We start from the raw sequence: 23,160 nt of genomic DNA, 5'->3' as shown, positions 1-23,160 counted from the left end.
GTCACACTAGAATCGACGTCATAGCTGAATATATATTTTGCCGTCTTTCGACAATTGTGGTTTTCTGAGATCAGAGCATACTTCTAAAGTGGAGCTCAAAAGGATTAAGAAATAATGGGTAATAAAGAAATGATTACACTAGCAGGTGTGCCATACTGATTTTTCGAAACTCGTGTAAGAATTAATGTATTACCCTCGCTCTCGATTGGGAAATACAAGAATTCTGACACTCGTTTCGTAAAATCAATATGACACACACCCTTGTATTATAATCTTTATATACATGGAAATCATAAATGTTTAACATAATTAACAAAACAGACGCCTGACTTGAATATACGCCGAATGTCTCTGAAATAATTAGATGTCTTCGCGTCTATTCAAGGATTCCAGTAGATTGTATTGCATGTCCAGATAAATGCCAGAGCTACTATCAACCGTGTGTGCTACCCAATTTGATAACGCCGATTTTCTACAATGATATTTATGTGGTTCTGCCTGAATTCCAAAATGCAGAAAAATATTTTAACATATCTTAGATTAGAAATGAATACGATCAATATACGGAAACACCAATGTCAAGGTTGAAGACAGCGACCTGTCAGTCGAATTCGCCCTTGAACCAGGAAACGAGGCGAGTCGCGAGAATTATTTCATTGAGAGATAAATAGCAAGAGCAGTACGTATTAATATCAGTTTTAGGTTACATCTGTCGTATCTGCCAGCTACCTCACTGTCTCTCGGAGATAATGTGTTGACATGGTTACACAGGCCTGTTCTAGATCGGTCAAGCAGGCACCTGTCGGTTTGTGATTCGTGTGTACAATTGTAAACAGCCAGCACAGATTCAGGAAAAGGCGACGCCTGTGCTTCTCAACGTCCCCGTGCATTGACGCACGTTTCAGTCTGGTTACTGCAACGCAGTTGTTTTTGAATTAATTTGAGTTTGAACAAGATAATTTTTAAGGTAAGTGTATACCTTCAATAATTTGTGATCAGATACATGATAGAATTTGAACAAATATTTTTTAAAAGTACGCCAGTGGCAGAGACCATGTACCGGTATATGGTCTCTGGTCAGTGGGGCTCAAATTTAGCAACATAATTGCGACTGATTATGTTTGTAATCATTGTATATCATAAGAGAATGGCATTAAACATTACAAATACACTGTGGTGTGAACTTTTCTGAAGCAATGTACTTTTATTTTAATGTCAACTTGTCAATATTTCAGTATTTATTCATGCACATATGTGAGGTTACAGATATTAATATACTGTATGGATAGATGTCAATGTTTCAGGTTTATATTTACAATTTTTTTGCGAAATGATAAAGACAGGAGAGGCTTAGGTACATTCAAGGTATGCTACATATGTAGATATACACTAGGGCAGGGACTGGTAACTTGGGTATTTGGGTCCTGAGTAGGACCCGGGTACCCACAGTACTACCCTGACCCGTGGTTAGTCAGGTGATGTATAGTTATAAAAACTCACTATAACTCAGTGGTTACACTACAAGTAAGTAATATTCGCATTTCTTTATGACGATGCACACATTACTTTTGACTTGTATATGTTTGAGTAAGAATAAAGCTTCAGTCAGCTTCAGTGTATCAACTTCATGATCTGATCGTTTGATACATGCATCTAAATAGTTTTTGATAGGGCTGCGGTCAAACAATTCCCAATCAGACATTTTGTTCCCCACTATTGAAACCTACAGTTGGTACCCGTGTAGGGTCGGGTAATAGGGGTCGGGTACCTAGGTAGTAAATTTGGACTCTTCCCAGCCCTAATATATACATCCACATCCACATATCTTTCTATATATCCATACATATATATACATATCTATCTATCTATCCATCCATCCATCCATCCATCCACCCACACCCACACCCACACACACATCTGATTGTCTTGTCCAGACTCAATTATTTACAGACCGCCGTCATAAACCTGGAATATTGGTGGATGTGGCTTTAACAACAAACAAACAAACAAACAAACATGTTAACCGTTAATTGCATTGTTGCTAATTACGACATGACACTGTCTAGTCCAGACTCTATCATCTCCTGGTAACCATCTTGTAACTGGAATTGTGAGGAGTATGGCATTGAATAACTAACAAACTGTCAAAGACATAAATAAAGATATAAGCATTTCCATGGAAACAAGATTAATCTTTTCTACATTTGAGGATTTGTTTTCTGATGCATTAATGACTCATTGCATTAAATACGGTTTGCTGATTGTCTGTACCCGTCCATATTGTATCATGTGTAAGGCTACATATTCTTTTGCACAATTACACACATAATGGAGAGGTCATGAGAATCTGTTGATATTACTTCTAGAATCAACCGATTCGAGTCTCTTGAGTTTTGCATAATGACCTATATTTTTGTCAGTTTCGCTTGCACAAAATGCACGTTCAGAATGGCCAGTGAATTCCTGGCTCTGACTAAACTGCAACAACAATTATAGTGTGCTTCAACATAATGTTTTAAATATAGCATGATTTTTAAAGAATGACATTCAGTAATTAGAAAAGCAGAGTCGACAGATGTTGCACGTTTACAGACTAAAGCTAGCAGCAGTTTTAAAGTACAGTATTTTAGATAACATATGGCCTGGACAGACATAATGCATTTATGTATATTTAGGCCTCTTATCATTTTTTAAAACTTTTTCCAAGAATGTGTAGTCAGTTACATTACAGTTAAAAAATTGTTCTTATTTAAATAGTTTTCTTGAAAATAACCTTAATCATGTGAAATGAGACAAAATGAATTTGAAGAAATAGTATGTTTAACGATTCAGCAATGGGTTATCTCCCTCCCATTAATGACCTACAATATTTTCTATAAGTATTTGGTTAGTTTCTTTTTGAGTGATGGAGACCACCATTTGGGTTTCACTAAAACTTGGAGTGTGTAATATAAAATGACAGTCGTACCTAAGATGTGTTTCGTAATATAATTTAAAAAAGAAAATTAAAATGTTTTGGGGAAATATATCTGCTTTCGCTAATTTTACCAAGTGTATATTTTGTATGAATAAAGTATTGGTCATTGACTGATTATCGCCATTAGCTGTAGGTCTATATCTCAATTACATACTGTGCTTGCAATGCTGTACAGCATCTTATTCAGGGTGTAAGCTGTGGCTGGTTTGGGGAGTGAGTGCTGTAATGATTCAACGAATCATTGAACTTTAAACACTGAGCTTTTATTACCAGGGTATTAGCAAGGTTCAAACAATAGCCCATGATAGGGACTACATACAGACGCTTATCACTACACGGGTACACATCACAGCTTCCGATGTAGGTCATAAAATAGTTCGATTACATCACCTCTTTCAATTTAAGTATGTCCAATTTATTAACTACATCAACTGACATGAACTTGAGACATATTCTTAAGTGTGCTCATATAACACCTACGTAGCTTAATGACTGCTTTAAATCTGAATTTAATATATTTTACTAGCTTCTTCTTGTTTTTGTTTTTTATGAAGAGATAAAACATTTAATGTTCATAATGTCACTTGGTCTTCATAGCAGAATAGTAATTCCAATATACACAGGCATGTTGGTCACTACTGACCGTCGTCATGACTACTGTCAGTCTATTTGGGTCAGAAATGACCGTCGTCATGACTACTGTCAGCCTGTTTGGCACTTCTGATTTTGACTAGCACAGTATATCACTATTTGGCACGGAAGAGAATAACTACTTTCTGTATCATTTACTGCATATATAGCTTTGGCACACAAGGTAAATTAATCGGGAAACGTAACTTGAACTGGTTACTTAAGAATGTATAAAACAATTCATTAACAGTTTTAATACGCTTCACTGGATCTGCTTGTATGGTTGATCTCTCTGCCACTTGGTGTTCTATAGACCCACCGGTGTGAGAATGTTTAAAATGCTATGGGGAAATATATCTGCTTTCGCTAAATGTAACAGGTGTATATTTTGTATGAATAAAGTATTGGGCATTGACTGATTATCGACATTAGATGTAGGTCTATATCTCTATTACATACTGTGCTTCGAATGCTGTACAGAATCATATTCCGGGTGTAAGCTGTGGCAGTTTTGGGAAGTGAGTGCTGTAATGATTCAACGAATCATTGTGCTTAAACGCGGAGCTTTAATTACCGGGGTATTAGCATTTATGGCATATATAGCTTTGGCACACAAGGTAAATTAATAGGGAAACGTAACTTGAACTGGTTACTTAAAAATTTATAAAACAATTCATTAACAGTTTTAACAAGGTTCTCTGGATCTGCTTGGTTGGTTGATCTCTCTGCCACTTTGTGTTCTATAGACTCACCAGTGTGAGAACTGTGGTCCATTGACTGCGCACCACAGCATGAGGCTGCTGCGTCATTGTTAGTCTCTCTCCCAGACCCTAGAGAATAGACTGAAAAAGGAGTCCAACTCAAATCTTGGATGATTTGGCAAGTCTAGATTGCCTCAGCTCTATATAAATGTATCATGTCTATACAGAGAGCTGGACAACACAACAAAAGCAACTATTGTGGTTGTGTGGTGCCATGCATCTTCCCAAGGCAAGAGAGGCTCAGCCAAAATATTTGTGGATACTCCCTTCCCTCCTCCCTTGGTATCCCAAGAGACCATATATCGGTATATGATCTCTGGTATCCCTCATGGCATCCATCTTCCCGAGGCAAGAGAGTTAACTGACTATAAAAGTCCAGTTTCCACCCTTGCCGAACTAGGCTGGTATTAAGGAGTTAGGTTTTGGCTGGACTGACAAGTCGATGCATAGTCCAATCAAAATCGCGCACCGAAATCAAAATGCGGTTCTTTAACTGTTATGCAGAGTTCATATACCGATATATGGTCTCTGGGAATATCAAGGAAGGAGGGAAGGGTGTAGTCACAAATATGCTGGCTGAGTAAACACAAAATGAAGGTTGACATTGACAAGATTACAGAAACAAATTAGACGTTTGCCTATTAGGTTAGTCCCTGAAACTAAGGATTGTAAATGGCTCCCATTTTAACATTTGGTAGCAATAGAGTGTTAATAAGATAACTATTTCTGGGACGAAATGTCAGTCTACATCATTGTTTACAGTCTGCAGGTGAAGGTTGAGTTGTCCTGGCTGGAGTGGTGCCTTCTCCCATGGGTATTATTTGGTTTAATGTGGTTTTGTGGGTTATTTAACCTTTGTAATTTTGTCTTTGGACATGACTTTCTTTGGTTGAGCAGTTTGGCAAGATTCTCTTATCTCAAGTCTGTTTTTCCTGAGGATTCCACCATTTGGCGACTCAATATGATCTGGGTTCTGAACATTTCTCCTTGACTGGACTACAGCATCCTTTGTCGGGATCTCTAACTGCGTCACTTTGGCCTTGATAGAGCTGAGGCAATCTAGACTTGCCAAATCATCCAAGATTTGAGTTGGACTCCTTTTTCAGTCTATTCTCTAGGGTCTGGGAGAGAGACTTACAATGACACAGCAGCCTCATGCTATGGCCTGTGTTCATCAACATTCTTTGTTATGAATTGTTCTTCCATCTTGTCGAGTTCACTTTTAAATGTATCTTTCAAATAGATGGGCCAATAGATGGTGCATTGATGTATGGTTCAGAGTTTTCTTTAGGTGTAGTTTTCATTCACACAAGTGGTGCAATATTTACCTTATAACAATATGCTTATAACTTATAACTTATGTGTCATACCTACTATTGTCTTCAAATAATATTGCTTGCATTAAAAACCTAGCCATATTTGAATTTTAAAAAGACAACAACATTATATGGCTGTGAGACCTTCTCTCAGAAATTAACTTGTCGCTTGTCTTGTCTCTTGTCTTACATGAAGTACTGTAAATCGTGAAATTAATGCCTCTCCAAAAGAATGCGACCACTGGACCCTAGCCAAAAATGCGACTCAATATGAATGCGACACGCCCTCCTCTCAAGCATCAGTGGATTTCTATCTAAAGATGTCCTCAGTCAGGTTTAGAATCCTCACCTTAATCCAACCTTACATTAATCCAATCACACACCAAATAGCACCGCTTAATAGCGCTGAGTAAAGTACTTCCGCAAAAACAATACATGCGCGCTGGCTCGTGTCCGCCTTTGACGCAGTCGCAAAGAACAAAGGGTGGCGTCTGTCTGGACTTGCAGTTGTGATCAGTCTTGTCTTGACCCCAGCAGTGACAATTCACAGGACGTAATTAGTGTTTGAATGACTTTGTTTATATACCGGTACTTTATATACAAGTGCTGCTCAATAAACAGTGGTGTGGAATACATCAGCGTATGTCTAAGTTGGTATTTTTGCTATCCAAAATGTCTTATTGTTGATATAAATGCGATGTTTAAAAACGCATTTTTCGCATTTAATTCACGCTCGCGTTAATTTCAATATTTACAGTATTCGACCCGTGAAGATCCGGGGTAGAATAGGTCTTCAGCAACCCATGCTTGCCGTAAAATTCTTTTAAACATACTTCAAATGTTAACCGAAAGTAATCATACCACACACCTTGATATCCCAATGGAACTGAACACTTCCCTATCAAACTGTGACACAACAAACGTTCTGATAACAACCAGTCAGTACTGTTCACCAACCCTCTCGTCCCATTACTATGCTTACACTTATTACGTCTGCATTTGACACTACTATAATCAACCTGGACCAAACAATACTGTGATTGAGACCATGAGCATTGACCCACGCAGTTATGATACGATGACATGCATCAACTAAGTCAGTGAGCCTGACCACCTGATCCCAATAGTCGCCTTTTAGGACAAGCAGCGGTTGCTGAAGACATTCTCACACAGATCTTCACGGGTATGGGAAATGATGAATATATGAACAGCATAACATATTGCATATAATCCACAGTATGATTCACAACATATATTTGGGGATTCAGAAATTAAAACGGGTATCATAAATCTCAAGTAACATGAATTACAACTGCAGATCATCTAACTGTGATGAAATGACATTCAACCAGTTTGAAGCTAGATTAAAAGTATTTGTCATAATGAAACACCTATATACCAAACGGCAGACCGGAACAGACCCGTGCAGATCTGAAGAATACGTCTTCAGCAACCCATGCTTGCTGTAAAGGCGACTATGCTTGTCGTAAGAGGCGACTAACGGGATCGGGTGAACAGGCTTCCTGACTTGGTTGATGCATGTCATAGCAACACAATAGCATGATATCACTGGGTTGTCTGGTCCAGACTTAATTATTTACAGATTGCCGTCATATAGCTGGAATATTGCTGAGTGTGGCGTAAAACAACAAACAAAAACTTTAAAAAATATTACACTTCTATCTGTGAATAAGTATGAAAAACATTCCTGCACTGGTCTAATCACTGATCTGATTTTCTTGTTTCTCAGCTTGTGTGTACCTTGTAGTGTTGTTGTTTTTAAAGTAGGTTATCACTGTACCGGTATGTTAGTAGGTCGATAGAGCGCCAGTGATAGTGGTATGTTAATACTTGATAAAGCCTGTGTCTTCAAGTAACACGACTTGGGACAAATAGATTCAGGAAACCAGAAAGGAACGTATCCAAGGTAATTGTCCTAATAGAAAGATTTTTAAAATAGATTAAGAAGACTCAATCAAAATTGTTGCCTGGCACAAACAAAATACCTCAGAATTTAATCGATCCATATATCTGTCACATACTTTTATTGCTATGCACAATTACCCAATGTAACTTTTTCAACTTGGGTACCTTTAAAAAACCTTCTGGAGCCTGTAGAAAGCTTTGGTTGTATACTCCCCAAGGAGTTGAGAATAACTGGTATGCAAACAGATCCATTGGTTGGGTTCAAATAAATATGCATTTGTGCACATACTAGTTGTAATATTTTCTAAACAAGGACCCACTGAAGACATATATTAAACATGTGAGTCAAAATAAAGTTTGAAATTGCTAGGATGCATAGATGCACAACAGTATTCCCACTTGATTCATCAGGCTTGCATGGCTTAAAGCATCAGTTGTGTTGCAGACTCTCCTCACACATTAAACAGTTGATATTTTTGAATACCAGCCGACCTATAGTAGAGGAGGAAACTAAAAAAATAAACTGATTTTTTTTACTTTCCTTTTTTTCCAATCTCCCAACAGGTTTTTCCTGTAAAAAAATTGGTAAAACAAGTAAATAAAAATTGTGGCCTTAGACAGGCCTATTGCTGTTTTGTGAGAATGTGCAACTTGTCACAAACTTGGGGCAGCACTGAACAGATAATAATTAGAGGTCGATAGCATTTTATACAGTATTTTGAAAACCAAATGTCTACTCATTGGTTTAAAAATGCCCAAATGATTGGACCAAAGGGAGTAAAAATATTTTGAACACCAAAAGAAAACTCTTAGTACCCAAAGTGAATGGAAACTTAAGTAAATAAACAATGTCTTCAAAAGGTATCTGGACCCCTGCACTATGCTTCCCAGACTTCTAAGTTGTATTGGATCATATGACAGAATGGAGCAATTATACCCTGGATAATCGGGGATGGCTAGAATATTGCTGTGGTGTCAGACATCAGGCTTTCATTTCACTCACTTACTTTGAAGGAAAACAGTTGTTTCTACATCTTCCTCAATGAGTGAGTGTGTGAGTGAGTTGGGTTTAATGCAGCTTGTAACATTATTACAGTTATATCATGGCACGTCAGCTTAATGTGGGATGAAAGCCCCAAATGATGCAGGTCTCAGATGTTTACCACTTTGGTAAAACCCATGAGTATGGGTATGGTGCTGACAAACCTAGAAACATCATCGGGGCAAATGGGGATTCGAACCCACAATCAAAGGTTTCTGGCGTGCCCAAGGGACGCTATTCTGCACAGCGGATCACGGTGCCTTAGACGACTGGGTCACCCTTGCCCCCTCTTCCTGAATGAGTAGGTCTAAAACATTGATTATTAAAAGAATGATGTTATATGATAAAATGATTCTTTGTGTCATTTATCAGTGTTCTCAGATAAGCTGCCTATTTGAGTAACGTGCAATAGAAATCACTGTTGGACATTCAATTCTGAGTTGCTTTTGCACAAATATACATGAACAATTTTGAAAACTCAATAGTACAACAACGATGTGTGTAAATACCCTATGTAGCCGTTACAGCTTTTATACCTTAGGCTCAGGACATATCTTTATTTATTGTTTGAATGCACGCATCGCCATGCACTCAGCAATATTCCTTCTATATGGCGACAGTCTGTAAATATTTGGAGTCTGGTCCAGACAATCCAGTCATAAACAAAATTATGCATTAATGACGATTAAGCCAAATAATTATCCATACTGCTACCATGGGTTGCGAACTGAAATTGTTAAATTATTTACGACCAAAGTAAAATCAACTTTTTTGTTGAATGGAATGATTAAATGCAGGTATCACCTATACTTTTAAACCTCGAGTGATGTCATCCTATTGTTCTCCAGTTGGGGTAAATCTCATAAACAGGGATATCATAATATCCTGGGGATTTTATAAATACTTTTGTTTTTATTGTAACACGTAAATGTTTCTTTCCAGAAATTTATTTTGCTTTTGAACACAATGTAACGAAATGTAAAATCAAATGACAAATATTTTCTTAATATTCCCGCAGATCGAACATGCAACTTTTGTATCTGTAGCCTAGCGAGTGTAGCACTTGCCTACAGACATGCTATTTTCACAATGATTTTAAGAATGTCTTTTTCAAGTACCCATACACCAGCAGCAGATATTTTACGCCTGTTTCCTGATGTTCATGGAAAGTATGTTTGAAACATAGAAATGTTGATAAATGTTGTTTTAAGTTTCTTTTTTCTTATTCCCGAACCCCAGGGCATGCTCTGTCTACCAAAACCGAGGGAAAGTGTTTTTCCATACTTATAAACCGAAAAAAGAAACTTAAAAAACATTTATCAACAATTTTATGTTTCGAACATACTTTCCATGAACCTTAGGAAACGCGCGTAAAATATCTGTTACTTGCGTACGGATCTTGATAGGACATTCTAAAAACCACTGTGGCTTATCAACACCTCTGTAACCTCGTGCTACACTCACTGGGCTACAGATATGAAGGCTGCGAGTTCGATCCTTTGATTTTACATTTCATTACATATTACAATCTGAACGGAAGTTTCATTAATAAAATACCCAGGAAATTATATAAAATCCCTGGGATATTATAGCAAATATGACTTGAATATCCTATAAAATCCCTGGGATATAATATATAATCCCAGGGACATTACAACGTCCCTGTTTATGAGATTTAACCCGACTGAAAAGTAAAACCTCACAATAGGTTTTAATGCCTATAGAAAGAAGTCTCTTACTTAATAGCGATCCCAGTGAATAGGTTTATAAGTTAGATAAAACACTTTATCTCAGGTTTTTATGAGATTTAAAACCTGAATCTTTGAGATAAAACATCGGAGCTGACACACCTCGGTTTTATCCTTTGGATTCAGGTTTTAAATCTCATAAAAACCCTTGTTTGTTTTATCCTACACATTGCTTGCGATCGAATTCAAAACCCTTCACGACCCAGGTGAACGTGTGTTGACCAAGGTATAACCCAAGTTAACCTTGGTTGACCAATGTTGGCTCATGTTTACTGATTTACATCAAACTTTGGTTGACCTAAGTTGCCCACACCTACTGGGGTGTGGTGCTCTGGTTAGATGCCTCAAATGACATTATCGGTGAAGAAAATTAATTTCATTTATTGATTCAATCATGAACATAAGCATTAATGAATAAAATTAACCAGGTGTTGATGGTATATGTGGATTATGATATGTACATCATGGAAATTAACCTTCAAATTGTTGATATAAATGCTTTAGAATCAGTAATGCAACTTTAATGACAATTTTGCATCTCAGTTATGTTCTGTGCATTATTTTTAATTTTCTTGTTGTTTTACATGCTTTAAATAGAAAAGGTACAATGACAGCTTAGTCGAGCAATGAAGCACTTGTTAACCTCTCTTTGTGGGCTCTTATAGCAATGGCTGTTGTGTTTCTCCTTCCCCTAGCAGCCATTATTATAACGAAGTTACATAAACACATTTCATGCATTGTATTTCGGATACTGCCCTGACGTCCCCTTGTTAACTCTGGTTAACTCAGGTTGAATCGAGTTAACCCTGCTTGCCAGATATGTGGAAACCTTGATTGACTCAGCACACTCAAATTTTACTAATCGAACGCACATACTGTTGTCAGCTTGTGTGACATGTGACACGCATGGGCCAGCACATGACCAGATGTAAATTACAATCACCTGATCAGTATTGTAAGCAAAATTTATTTTTTCAAAATAATCAGAAAAATAATACCTAATGACTGAAACCATGGGAGAAAAATATTTTGAAATTCCAAAGAAAACCATCCATACCCAATATGGAAGTGTAAAAGAGTCAATTTCATGAAGAATGATTTTCCATGGAAGAAAATACTTTCAATTGTCATTGATATTATTCTATTTGTGAAGATTTGATGACAACAAATTTAACAACTGACAAAAATACCAGGTGATTAATTATGTATTTGTAGCAGTGTGTGTGTGTGTGGATCGCTGAATGATGTGACAACACGGCTACGGGTGGGATTCGTTTTATTGGATGACAAGTATGTGTTATACTTTTACACCCTGAAATGCACAATAACACTCAATAAGAATTATGTAAAATATAACAAATAAAATGAGAACATGATACGTCATTAGAATTACATTGTACATATATACATTATACATATGTAAAGGATATGCATACGTCAAATCAACACACTTGTGTCGTGTAAAACATGCCAGAACATGATACGATATTAGAATTATGTTATACAGATATATAGGATATGCATACGTCAAATCAACACACTTGTGTCGTGGAAAACATGCCAGAACATGATACGATATTAGAATTATGTTATACAGATATATAGGATATGCATACGTCAAATCAACACACTTGTGTCGTGGAAAACATGCCAGAACATGATACGATATTAGAATCATGTTATACAGATATATAGGATATGCATACGTCAAATCAACACACTTCTTATGTCATGTAAAACATTATATATAAATCAACACACTTCTTATGTCATGTAAAACTTAATCAATAGATAAACCTCATTGTAAATACATATATTATTATGTGATGATAAGTAAACATACCAGAAGTATGGCCTCCAGGTGTAGGTTAATTTTAGTCTCCCACGACTACATGGCCAGGGCTACAGTGACATCAAAATACCTACAAATATGGAAATGATTCTAAATGTACAATAAAACTAGCTTCCCTACACAATGCTCATGCACGTGTGGACATTATTATCAAATTACATACATAGTTACAGATCTGTACATAGAACTATCATAAAACACAACAAAACACTAAACATCCTAAAACTATCATAAATGTCCACACACTTACAATACATTTAACACATATATGATAATAGCCTCATAAACATATTCAAACAACACCCTGTCCAGGAGAATCAGCCATTGACTGAATCTCTCACACATCATAAGAAATATCTTATTTAACCGATTTATATCATCTTAATTATGAAATTATATATATAATATATATACATATATGTTTACATATTTAATTGGAAACATACCTTGACAGTAAAAAATCTGTAAAACGTGCCCACTTGCTGTCGTCTGTCAGTGACTTGTCTGTGTAGTGACTGAGGTGCAAGTGAGGGTTAAAAAGCATGCAAAGCTGACCCCAAGAACAATAGGGTCAGCCACTCAGCCAGAACATTTGCCCTTGCTGACACAATGGAGCTGATAGGGTAGTGACTGACCCAAGCTTGACTAAGTTAAAAGGTGTAGTATCACCTCTTCATTAAAATCCTTGAAACCCATACTGCCAACTAATACTTAATACTAATATTAACAAGAAAACATTGATGCAGAGCATCAAAGTTCCCCGCCATACGTGATGCCTCACAAACGCATAATTATGATGTTACTGAAAGGCATGAAGGAGCATAATTATATTAATCACAAATAACACAACGTTGTTGTGGAAAAAACATTATTTTGAGTATTGGGCAATAAAGTTGATACATTTGCATAGGGTAGGTATATTTAAAAAATATTTTTTTTGTTTTACACCGCACTCAGCAGTATTACAGCCATATGACGGCGGTCTGTAAATAATCGAGTCTGGACCAGATAATCCAGTGATTGACACCAAGAGCATGGAACTACCAATCCTGTTCGTCGCCTCTTACAGCAAGCATGGGTTGCTGAAGACCTATTCTAACCTGGGTCTTTATTTAAAAAGTAGATCGAAGGAAATGGAAGCAATTTCTGGCACAAATGTAAACATGTGGAAATAGTATAAAAACTGCCAACAGCATTGGCAGATGCACATACTCAAATAATAGATCACATTCTTTTTACACTTGGCATTTGGTTATAATAATGTAAATGAAAATACTAAGGGCTCCATATGGCAAAACAGTCATACTAGATAAGGTCTTTTTGCCACAACCACAGATGCACATACTCAAAATATTATCACGTAGTTGGAGAGGTTACAGGCCGGCAAAGCCACATTTAGAAAATAGATAGCCCAAATTGATGTGGCTCTCACGGCAATGGTTATTGTGGGACACGCATTTAAAGGTATCGGTAATCGGATTAATTAATTACCCGCTAGAATAGGTGAAATGCTCTCAGCTGAAAATGTGGCTTTACCGGCAATAGCCATTTCTGAAATGTGGCTCTCCCGGCTAGACACCGCCTCAAGCGATATTGTCTACATAACAGATCAGTTTTATGGCCCCGTCACAGGTGCTCCAAATAATGAAGCAGGGAAAACAAATTTCATAGAATCATTTCAACAAGCAATATTGATATCCCAGTCACTTTGGGTAACTTTTAAAGATGTCTCCATTGCAATTTTTACGGATTTTGATTCGTATGCATTATTTGACTCTCATCAGCGGACTGGTTTGGGTCAGACTGATCCGAATGGACAAGCAGTATTACTTCTGTTTAGTAGTATGGATGAATTGTTATGTTACATCTTTACAGTATATCAGGCGACTATGCTTGTCGTAAGAGGCGACTAACGGGATCGGGTGGCCAGGCTTTGGTTGGTGCATGGCATCGATATTGATATTAATCACTGGATTGTCTGGTTCAGACTCGATTATTTACAGAACGCCGTCAGATAGCTGGAATATTGCTGAGTGTGGCGTTAAACGACAAACCAATCAATCATCATCATATGAACTCAAACCAGTCATTGCACAACAGTTACTGACACTGAATTAAAAACAGTACATAGAAAAAAACCAAGTAACTCACCCCACCATGATCAAAATTACTATTCTTTGAAAGAAAGAAATACAAAAAAGAAACTGACCAAAAAACGTAAAACGAGACGAGGAATCCGTTATTGGTTAGTCCCGGTATTGAAATGTTCTCCAACGGTGTCTAGCCGGGAGAGCCACATTTCAGAAATGGCTATTGCCGGTAGAGCCACATTTTCAGCTGAGAGCATTTCACCTATTCTAGCGGGTAATTAATTAATCCGATTACCGATACCTTTAAATGCGTGTCCCACAAAAATACATCCTCATCTTCACTACAGACAAGAACATTGAACATTTCCTGGGACATTAGTTAGAGGGTGTTTCTTTCACTTCACCCAATGTACCTGGAGGAGGGTGCAGAAAGAAGGTCTGGTGATGGACTATATGGAAGATGAGGAGGTGAAGAAGCTGGTGAGAAGAGCTGCTGCTCTCCTGCTTGCCCTAAAGTGACTGCCTTCATGGACTACGTGACAACCAGTTGGGTTCAAGGAGGGGCCTTCATGCCAGAGATTTGGAACCATTTCGAAAACCAAGGCCACCGTACCAATAATCACCTGGAAGGGTGGCACAACAAGATAAAGAAACTTGCCAAGAAGTGCCACCCGAACATCTACGAGGTAGTGAAGCTATTTCAGCGAGAGCAGTCACTCAAAGAAGTTGCAGTCCTGAGACTCTCTCACCAGTGGTCAGAACCTTCAAGAAGAAAGAAGTACAAGGCAATCGATGCACGTATTGCGTCCCTCAAGATCCAGCTCCTAAACCAACACCTGAGTGAGATGGAATATGCTGACCACGTGGGCGACCTCCTTCATCTGCAGTAATGACATTAAATCCATCATGATATTCATATGCTATTCATATTCAACAATGTAAAGTTTTGATGAATATGTTATCCTTGTTGAATAAAAAATGAGAAAACAAGACTTGTTTTGTTATATACGGTAACCTGTTAGAATCACAAAGCATGTGTTGACAGCATAGCCGCGAGAGCCACATTATACACTCACGCAACCATAACCATTGCCGCGAGAGCCACATCAATTTGGGCTATCTATTTTCGAAATGTGGCTTTGCCGGCCTGTAACCTGCTGATTATGACCTACAAAATACCTCATTGCCTTCGGTGTTAACTATGTGAGTGTAGAGAGCTGTGCCTTCATCCAACAGATTATCGAGGTCAGTGGAACACGGTACTGACGCAAATAGATTTTAGCCATGGGACACAAAGTATATGATAGCGACCAGAGCTACGGCTGTACATTGAATCCCATTAAAAGGTTGAAAAATACTACAGCCTTGATGCAAATTCGCCGACACACTACTCTGATTTTGCCATGACTTTGCTACCAAACGTTTCACATGTGGCTATGTGCGGTGCACTGATTAAAAAAACACGGGGGACTGGGTTAATTCAAAATACGGAACATAACTATTCAAAATATTTTCAGTGAACATGAGCATCCAAACAATACAAATGTGGTATGTAGAATGTGGAATTCAGCCATATTACATTTAAATTGAGATGTCGTCGTTGTTCATGAATAAGCATATTCAGAACATATTTTATATTATGCTGTTATTTACGATCTCCGGAGTTCTTCTTTTGTATACACCGTGAAAATCAGAAAATTAGTCCTTGAGGAAAAAAGGACATCGGGTTACACATGAATGGTTTAATACTGTCAGCTAATGACCAGAAACGGTCATATGCATCAATTAACTACTTAAGACGATTTTGAAGTATCTCTTATTGCTGGAAAAGAATAGCATCAACATTCCACTCACATGATTTGTATGTTTTGTTTCCGTAAATGCGTGGCTTGAAATTTCAAATAAACCAACATGTCGACATACATGCTACAAAATTAACGTTTCCCGTATACTTCCCCGCCTTCAGGGCGGGGAAGAATAATAATACTAATAACTAATGCTAATAATAATACTAACTACACTATGTAATATATACACTATACACTAATACTGACACTAATAACTAATGCTAATATTAATACTAACTACACTATGTAATATATACACTATATACTAATACTGACACTAATAACTAATGCTAATATTAATACTAACTACACTTTGTACTATATACTCTATATACTAATACTGACACTAATAACTAATGCTAATATTAATACTAATACTAACTACACTATGTACTATATACACTATATACTTATACTGACACTAATAACTAAAACTGTAAATAGATCGAACATTAAATTACAGACACATATCATTGTAATAATAATCTGAACAACAAGCTAATGAGGAGATAATCCAGAATAGAAGCAAAATTATATACACATATATCGATTAACTTTTGCAATGTACAAAAACTACATAGTTCCACATCAATTTCTGGCAAGCTTCACTTTCACTAGAGCAATCCAATTAGGACTGTCCCTCTTATAATAATAGCTGTGGTTGCTGTCTTACCCTCCATGAATGGCAAACCAATCAAATTTGGAAAATTGGCAAAATTTCCAGGGGTGATCCGAGATCAACACCTCACCTGGAGCAAACATGTAGAATATGTAGAAAACAGACATCAAAAGACCTAACATATTGCAGGCAGTTTCAGGCACATCTTGGCGTACCTTGAGAGACACTCAGCTGGACCTCTACAAATCACTTATCAGATCAAAATTAGACTATGGTTGTGAGGCCTTTCACTCAGTATCAAATACTGTCTTGAGCCGCCTCAATACTGTCTTGAGAAGTGACGTTTTTCCTGCCTTTTTGAACATAGGAGCTGAAGAGCTACATGTGCTATTAGGGGAAGAACTAGTTGTGTGTAGTTGACAGTGAAGAGGACTTCTGTTGTAAATCTGAAGATTTAGTTATAGTGTGTCTGCAGCCAAAATACAGGATTTATGGCTATGATGTAATAGAGGTAGTATTCTTAGAATTATTAACAATAATAACTATTGTATTTTCCACAAAGTTATATCCAGACATGAGTGAGTGGGTATGGTTTTACGCCGCTTTTAGCAATATTCCAGCAATGTCACGGTGGAGGACACCAGAAATGGGCTTCACATATTGTACCCATGTCGGGAATCGAACCCAGGTCTTCAGCATGACGAGTGAACGCTTTAACCACTAGGCTACCCGACAGCCCCTCCAGACATGAATTTACACGCTTTGTGAAACTGCTAATATCTCAGTAGCTTAAAACGTTTACTGGAGCCTTGATAGATGCTCTGATAATTTGAAGCCATTCAGTAATATGGAAATGAATACAGCTAGGAATTGTTTTGAATCATTTTATTGTTTATATTTGCTGCAGTATATTCATTAATAAATTACCACCACAGGACAACAGCTGGCAAGGATGGATATATCTGGCATGAGTCCAACTCGTAGTTTCAACAACCTCGACTCTGCAAGAGAGGAGGACTACCACCCGCAGTGAGTACATTTGGAGAGTTGAAGTGATCCTATGGGAGAATCGATCCTCCCTTTCTCAGTGTAGACATTCGCTTCCTACATTTGGACCTCAAGTGTGCAGTTATTTCATCAGAATGGAAGTGAATTGTGACAACAAAACCATAAAAAGTTCCAAGTAAGTCACGCCAAATGTTCGTTATTAGTGTTTTACTCAAAAGACTAATGGTCCACCATCAATCACAGCTAGGTGTCAAGTCAGTGTCTGAAACATATCATTTTGTTCAGCACAGTACAAATTTGTTTGGTATGTGCTTGGATGAGACTAGTATTTGGGAATTTTTACTGCTGTAATTCATGAAATTAATGGAAATAGCACATACATACTGCATGTGACAATTCATAATTATACCTGTGAAATGTCTGAGCAATGCTTTGAAAGGACATTTTCAATATGCCTGCTGTGGCAACCATGTTTGAACTCAGATCAGAATTCCGGGAGCATAATTTAGAGATGCCATTGCTGGGGTGACAAAGCACAGCTTCAGCTTCATAAACCCTGAGGTTTCAGAAGAGAAAAACTGCAGTATAGCTGTGTGTGTGAAGGGCAAAGGTCATAGTGGGGGAAAAAATCAAACAAATTACCCGTGAAGATCTGGGTTAGTAAAGGTTTTCAGCAACCCATATTTGCCATAAAAGCCGACTACTCTTGTCATAAGAGGCGACTCACAGGATCTGGTGGTCAGGATTTCTGACTTGGTTGATGCATTTCATCGTATCCCATTTGCGTGGATTGATGCTCATGATGTCAATCACTGGATTGTCTGGTCCAGACTCGATTATTCACGAACTGCTGTCATATAGCTGGAATATTGCTGAGTTTGGTGTTTAGTAAACAAACAAACGAACAAAAAACAAATTCCCGAATGATACAGTGGCTGAGCAATGGACAACATGGCTGCAAATATGATCTTCCACCTTTACAGGACAATGAAGCAGTTTAGTGGTTAAAGCATTTCATCACCTTGCTGTTATAGCATTCACATGCCATGACACAGGTCAAGGTTTTAAAAAAGAACATACACGGGCTGGAACGAGTCCAAATCTACTACCCGGGTACCCACTGCCCCATTACCCACTGTAGGTGTCAAGAGATAGGTACAAAATGTCTGATTGGGAATAGTTTGACCATAGCCCTGGCGCAATGTTTTTAGATACGCATATAAAATGATCTGGTCATGCATACACTTAAGTTGAATGACATTTTATCCTTATTCAAACATGGATACCCTGGGTAGGGTCGGGTAATAGGGTGGTGGGTACCAGGGTAGTAAATTTGGACTCGTCCCAGCCCTATCCTGTTGGTACCTGGGTCCTTCTCAGTACCCACCCGACACGAGTACCTGAGTGACCCGTCCCAGCCCTAGAACATACTCGCTCGTTTCACTTTCAATAGTAGCTTGTGTTGTGTTTTGTCAGAGATGGGCCTATTAAGATCCAGAATCCTCACATAGCGACCATGGAAGAAGACTATCTCTACCATATTGCTCTTGGCGACAAGACACATGACCTTCATGAGATGTTCAATGATGTCAAGGTCAGTTATCAGAATTTTCAAAACTTATCAGACTAAGAATTCAGCTCAAGTTGTAACTTGTTTGACTGTTTATTAGGTATATAGAAGTAACTATATCACACAAGTGTGTTTTGGGATGGTAAATATCCTGTATTAGGAATAAACACTGCATTTACCAAGCATTATTAACTGCATTGAACTGGTGATCTTTCAGTTGGAAGAATTGATTGATGATTGTTCGTTGTTTAACGCCGCACACAGCAATATTCCAACTATATGACGGCGGTCTGTAAATAATTGAGTCTGGACCAGACAATCCAGTGATTGGCAACATGAGCATCAATCCACACAATTGGGATCTATGACAAGCATCAACCAAGTCAGCGAGCCTGACCACCTGATCCCATTAGTCGTCTCTTACGACAAGCATAGTCCCCTTTTACAGAAAGCATGGGTTGCTGAAGACCTATTCTGCCCTGGATCTTCACGGGTCTCAGTTTGAAGAAGAAAATTACATATTGTATTCACTGATGATATTCAGATACTATTATTTGTCCACTAAATATGGTTTCTATTCCAGAATATCTTTCAGAGTAGAAATTCAATTTGCTAATGTTTAGAGTGTTTGAAATCAATGCTACTTCTGTTGGCAGGCATGGATAGCCACTGCGTTCAGTTTCTACAAAGTTGTTTCCCTTAATTGTGCTAGGATCTGCTGATTATAGAGGTTTGAATTCCAGATTTGACCCAATTACCCGGTATGATCCCTGGTCTGTCAGCACCCTGCATGTGCTCATGGGTTTCACAAAAATGATCAGGATCTGTGTCACATTTATCTGACTAGCTGTGAAATGAATGATTAATTTTGAAGCACTACTAAACTCAACTGCTCCCTTGCTTCTCTTTGTAGTTTGTATGCTTTGGAGGCTCACCGACCAGAATGCTGAAGTTTGCAGAATTTATGAAGGAGCAGCTTCGTATCAAAATACCTGCCGGGATGACACTATACAACATCGCCAATGGGTCTGACAGATATGTCATCTACAAGACAGGGCCAGTGTTGTCTGTTAGTGTGAGTACACTCTAAACTGTGACACATTCCATCGACAAGACAGGGCCTGTGTTGACAGTTATAGTGAGTATACTCTAAACTGTGACATATTCCATCGACAAGCAAGGCCAGTGTTGACAGTTATAGTGAGTATACTCTAAACTGTGACATATTCTATCGACAAGACAGGGCCAGTGTTGACAGTTATAGTGAGTATACTCTAAACTGTGACATATTCCATCGACAAGACAGGGCCAGTGTTGACAGTTATAGTGAGTATACTCTAAACTGTGACATATTCCATCGACAAGACAGGGCCAGTGTTGACAGTTAGTGTGAGTATACTCTAAACTGTGACATATTCTATCGACAAGACAGGGCCTGTGTTGACAGTTAGTGTGAGTATACTCTAAACTGTGACATATTCTATCGACAAGACAGGGCCTGTGTTGACAGTTATAGTGAGCATACTCTAAACTGTGACATATTCTATCGACAAGACAGGGCCTGTGTTGACAGTTATAGTGAGTATACTCTAAACTGTGACATATTCTATCGACAAGACAGGGCCAGTGTTGTCTGTTAGTGTGAGTATACTCTAAACTGTGACATATTCCATCGACAAGACAGGGCCAGTGTTGACAGTTATAGTGAGTATACTCTAAACTGTGACATATTCTATCGACAAGACAGGGCCAGTGTTGTCTGTTAGTGTGAGTATACTCTAAACTGTGACATATTCCATCGACAAGACAGGGCCAGTGTTGACAGTAATAGTGAGTATACTCTGAACTGTGCCAGATGTCATGCCTGTAAGTGTGAGTATACTCTAGGCTGTGCCAGATGTCATGTCTGTAAGTGTGAGTATACTCTAAGCTGTGCCAGATGTCATGTCTGTAAGTGTAAGTATACTCTAGGCTGTGCCAGATGTCCTGCCTGTAAGTGTGAGTTTACTCTAGGCTGTACCAGATGTCATGCCTGTTAGTGTGAGTATTCTCTAGGCTGTGCCAGATGTCATGCCTGTTAGTGTGAGTATACTCTAGGCTGTGCCAGATGTCATGCCTGTTGGTGTGTCTATACTCTAGGCTGTGCCAGATGTCATGTCTGTTAGTGTGTCTATACTCTAGGCTGGGACAGATGTCATGAACAATGAGATGCATACCCCTTTATGTTTCCATGTCAGCATGGTATGGGCATCCCGTCGCTCTCTATCATCATGCATGAGATACTGAAGCTGCTGCAGCATGCTGAGTGTTCCGGGGTGACGCTGTTCCGCATCGGCACCAGTGGAGGGCTCGGTCAGTACTCCACAATAACCTTAGACACAAAAATGTCTCACTGCTAAGATGATTGTAGTGCCCATTTCTACACAGCTCTATTACGGCTAAGATGATTGTAGCGCCCATTTCTACACAGCTCTCTTACTGCTAAGATGATTGTAGTGCCCATTTCTACACAGCTCTTACTGCTAAGAGGATTGTAGTGCCCATTTCTACACAGCTCTCTTACTGCTAAGATGATTGTAGTGCCCATTTCTACACAGCTCTCTTACTGCTAAGATGATTGTAGTGCCCATTTCTACACAACTCTCTTACTGCTAAGATGATTGTAGTGCCCATTTCTACACAGCTCTATTACTCCGAAAATGATTGATTTTTCGCCCATTTCTACACAGCTCTATTACTGCTCAGATGATTGTAGTGCCTGTTTGTACAGAGCTCTCTCACTGCTAATATGATTGTAGTGCCTGTTTCCACAGAGCTCTATTACTGCTAAGATGGCTTAGTGCCAATTTCTACACAGCTCTCTTACTGCCAAGATGATTGTAGTGCCTGTTTCCACACAGCTCTCTTACTGCTAAGATGATTGTAGTGCCCATTTCTACACAGCTCTATTACTGCTAAGATGATTGTAGCGCCCATTTCTACACAACTCTCTTACTGCTAACATGATTGTAGTGCCTTTTCTACACAGCTATCTTACTGCCAAGATGATTGTAGTGCCCATTTCTACACAGCTCTCTTACTGCTTAGATGGTTGTAGTGCCATTTCTACACAGCTCTCTTACTGCTAAGATGATTGTAATGCCTTTTCTACACAGCTATCTTACTGCTAAGATGATTGTAGTGCCATTTCTACACAGCTCTCTTACTGCTAAGATGGTTGTAGCGCCCATTTCTACACAGCTCTCTTACTGCTTAGATGGTTGTAGTGCCATTTCTACACAGCTCTCTTACTGCTAAGATGATTGTAGCGCCCATTTCTACACAACTCTCTTACTGCTAATATGATTGTAGTGCCTTTTCTACACAGCTATCTTACTGCTAAGATGATTGTAGTGCCCATTTCTACACAGCTCTCTTACTGCTTAGATGGTTGTAGTGCCATTTCTACACAGCTCTCTTACTGCTAAGATGATTGTAGTGCCTTTTCTACACAGCTATCTTACTGCTAAGATGATTGTAGTGCCCATTTCTACACAGCTCTCTTACTGCTAATATGATTGTAGTGCCTTTTCTACACAGCTATCTTACTGCTAAGATGATTGTAGTGCCCATTTCTACACAGCTCTCTTACTGCTTAGATGGTTGTAGTGCCTTTTCTACACAGCTATCTTACTGCTAAGATGATTGTAGTGCCCATTTCTACACAGCTCTCTTACTGCTAAGATGATTGTAGTGCCCATTTCTACACAGCTCTCTTACTGCTAAGATGATTGT

General features: G+C 38.4%; 1 protein-coding gene and 1 long non-coding RNA gene across 2 annotated transcripts in view; one reads left to right on the top strand and one right to left on the bottom strand.

Moving 5' to 3' along the window:
* The first annotated feature begins 587 nt into the window (after positions 1-587).
* Positions 588-23,160, top strand: part of LOC124135950 (uridine phosphorylase 1-like) — a 35,189-nt gene continuing 12,616 nt past the window's right edge. Inside the window, exons 1-5 of the mRNA XM_046501661.2 lie at positions 588-967; positions 17,744-17,837; positions 19,293-19,410; positions 20,300-20,461; positions 21,624-21,738. Of these exons, the coding sequence (XP_046357617.1) occupies positions 17,761-17,837; positions 19,293-19,410; positions 20,300-20,461; positions 21,624-21,738 (472 nt within the window). The 5' untranslated portion in view covers positions 588-967; positions 17,744-17,760. The remainder of the gene's footprint in view (positions 968-17,743; positions 17,838-19,292; positions 19,411-20,299; positions 20,462-21,623; positions 21,739-23,160) is intronic.
* Positions 11,660-13,093, bottom strand: LOC124135951. The gene is made up of 2 exons (XR_006861283.2): positions 12,699-13,093; positions 11,660-12,322 (listed from the first exon to the last, which is right to left on the bottom strand). It is a non-coding gene; the product is annotated as an uncharacterized LOC124135951 (long non-coding RNA).

The sequence above is a fragment of the Haliotis rufescens genome, unplaced genomic scaffold (genome assembly GCF_023055435.1).
Source record: "Haliotis rufescens isolate VD_foot unplaced genomic scaffold, xgHalRufe1.0.p SCAF_4, whole genome shotgun sequence".
Lineage (NCBI taxonomy): Eukaryota > Metazoa > Mollusca > Gastropoda > Lepetellida > Haliotidae > Haliotis > Haliotis rufescens.
This window is presented reverse-complemented; position numbering and strand designations above follow the sequence as displayed.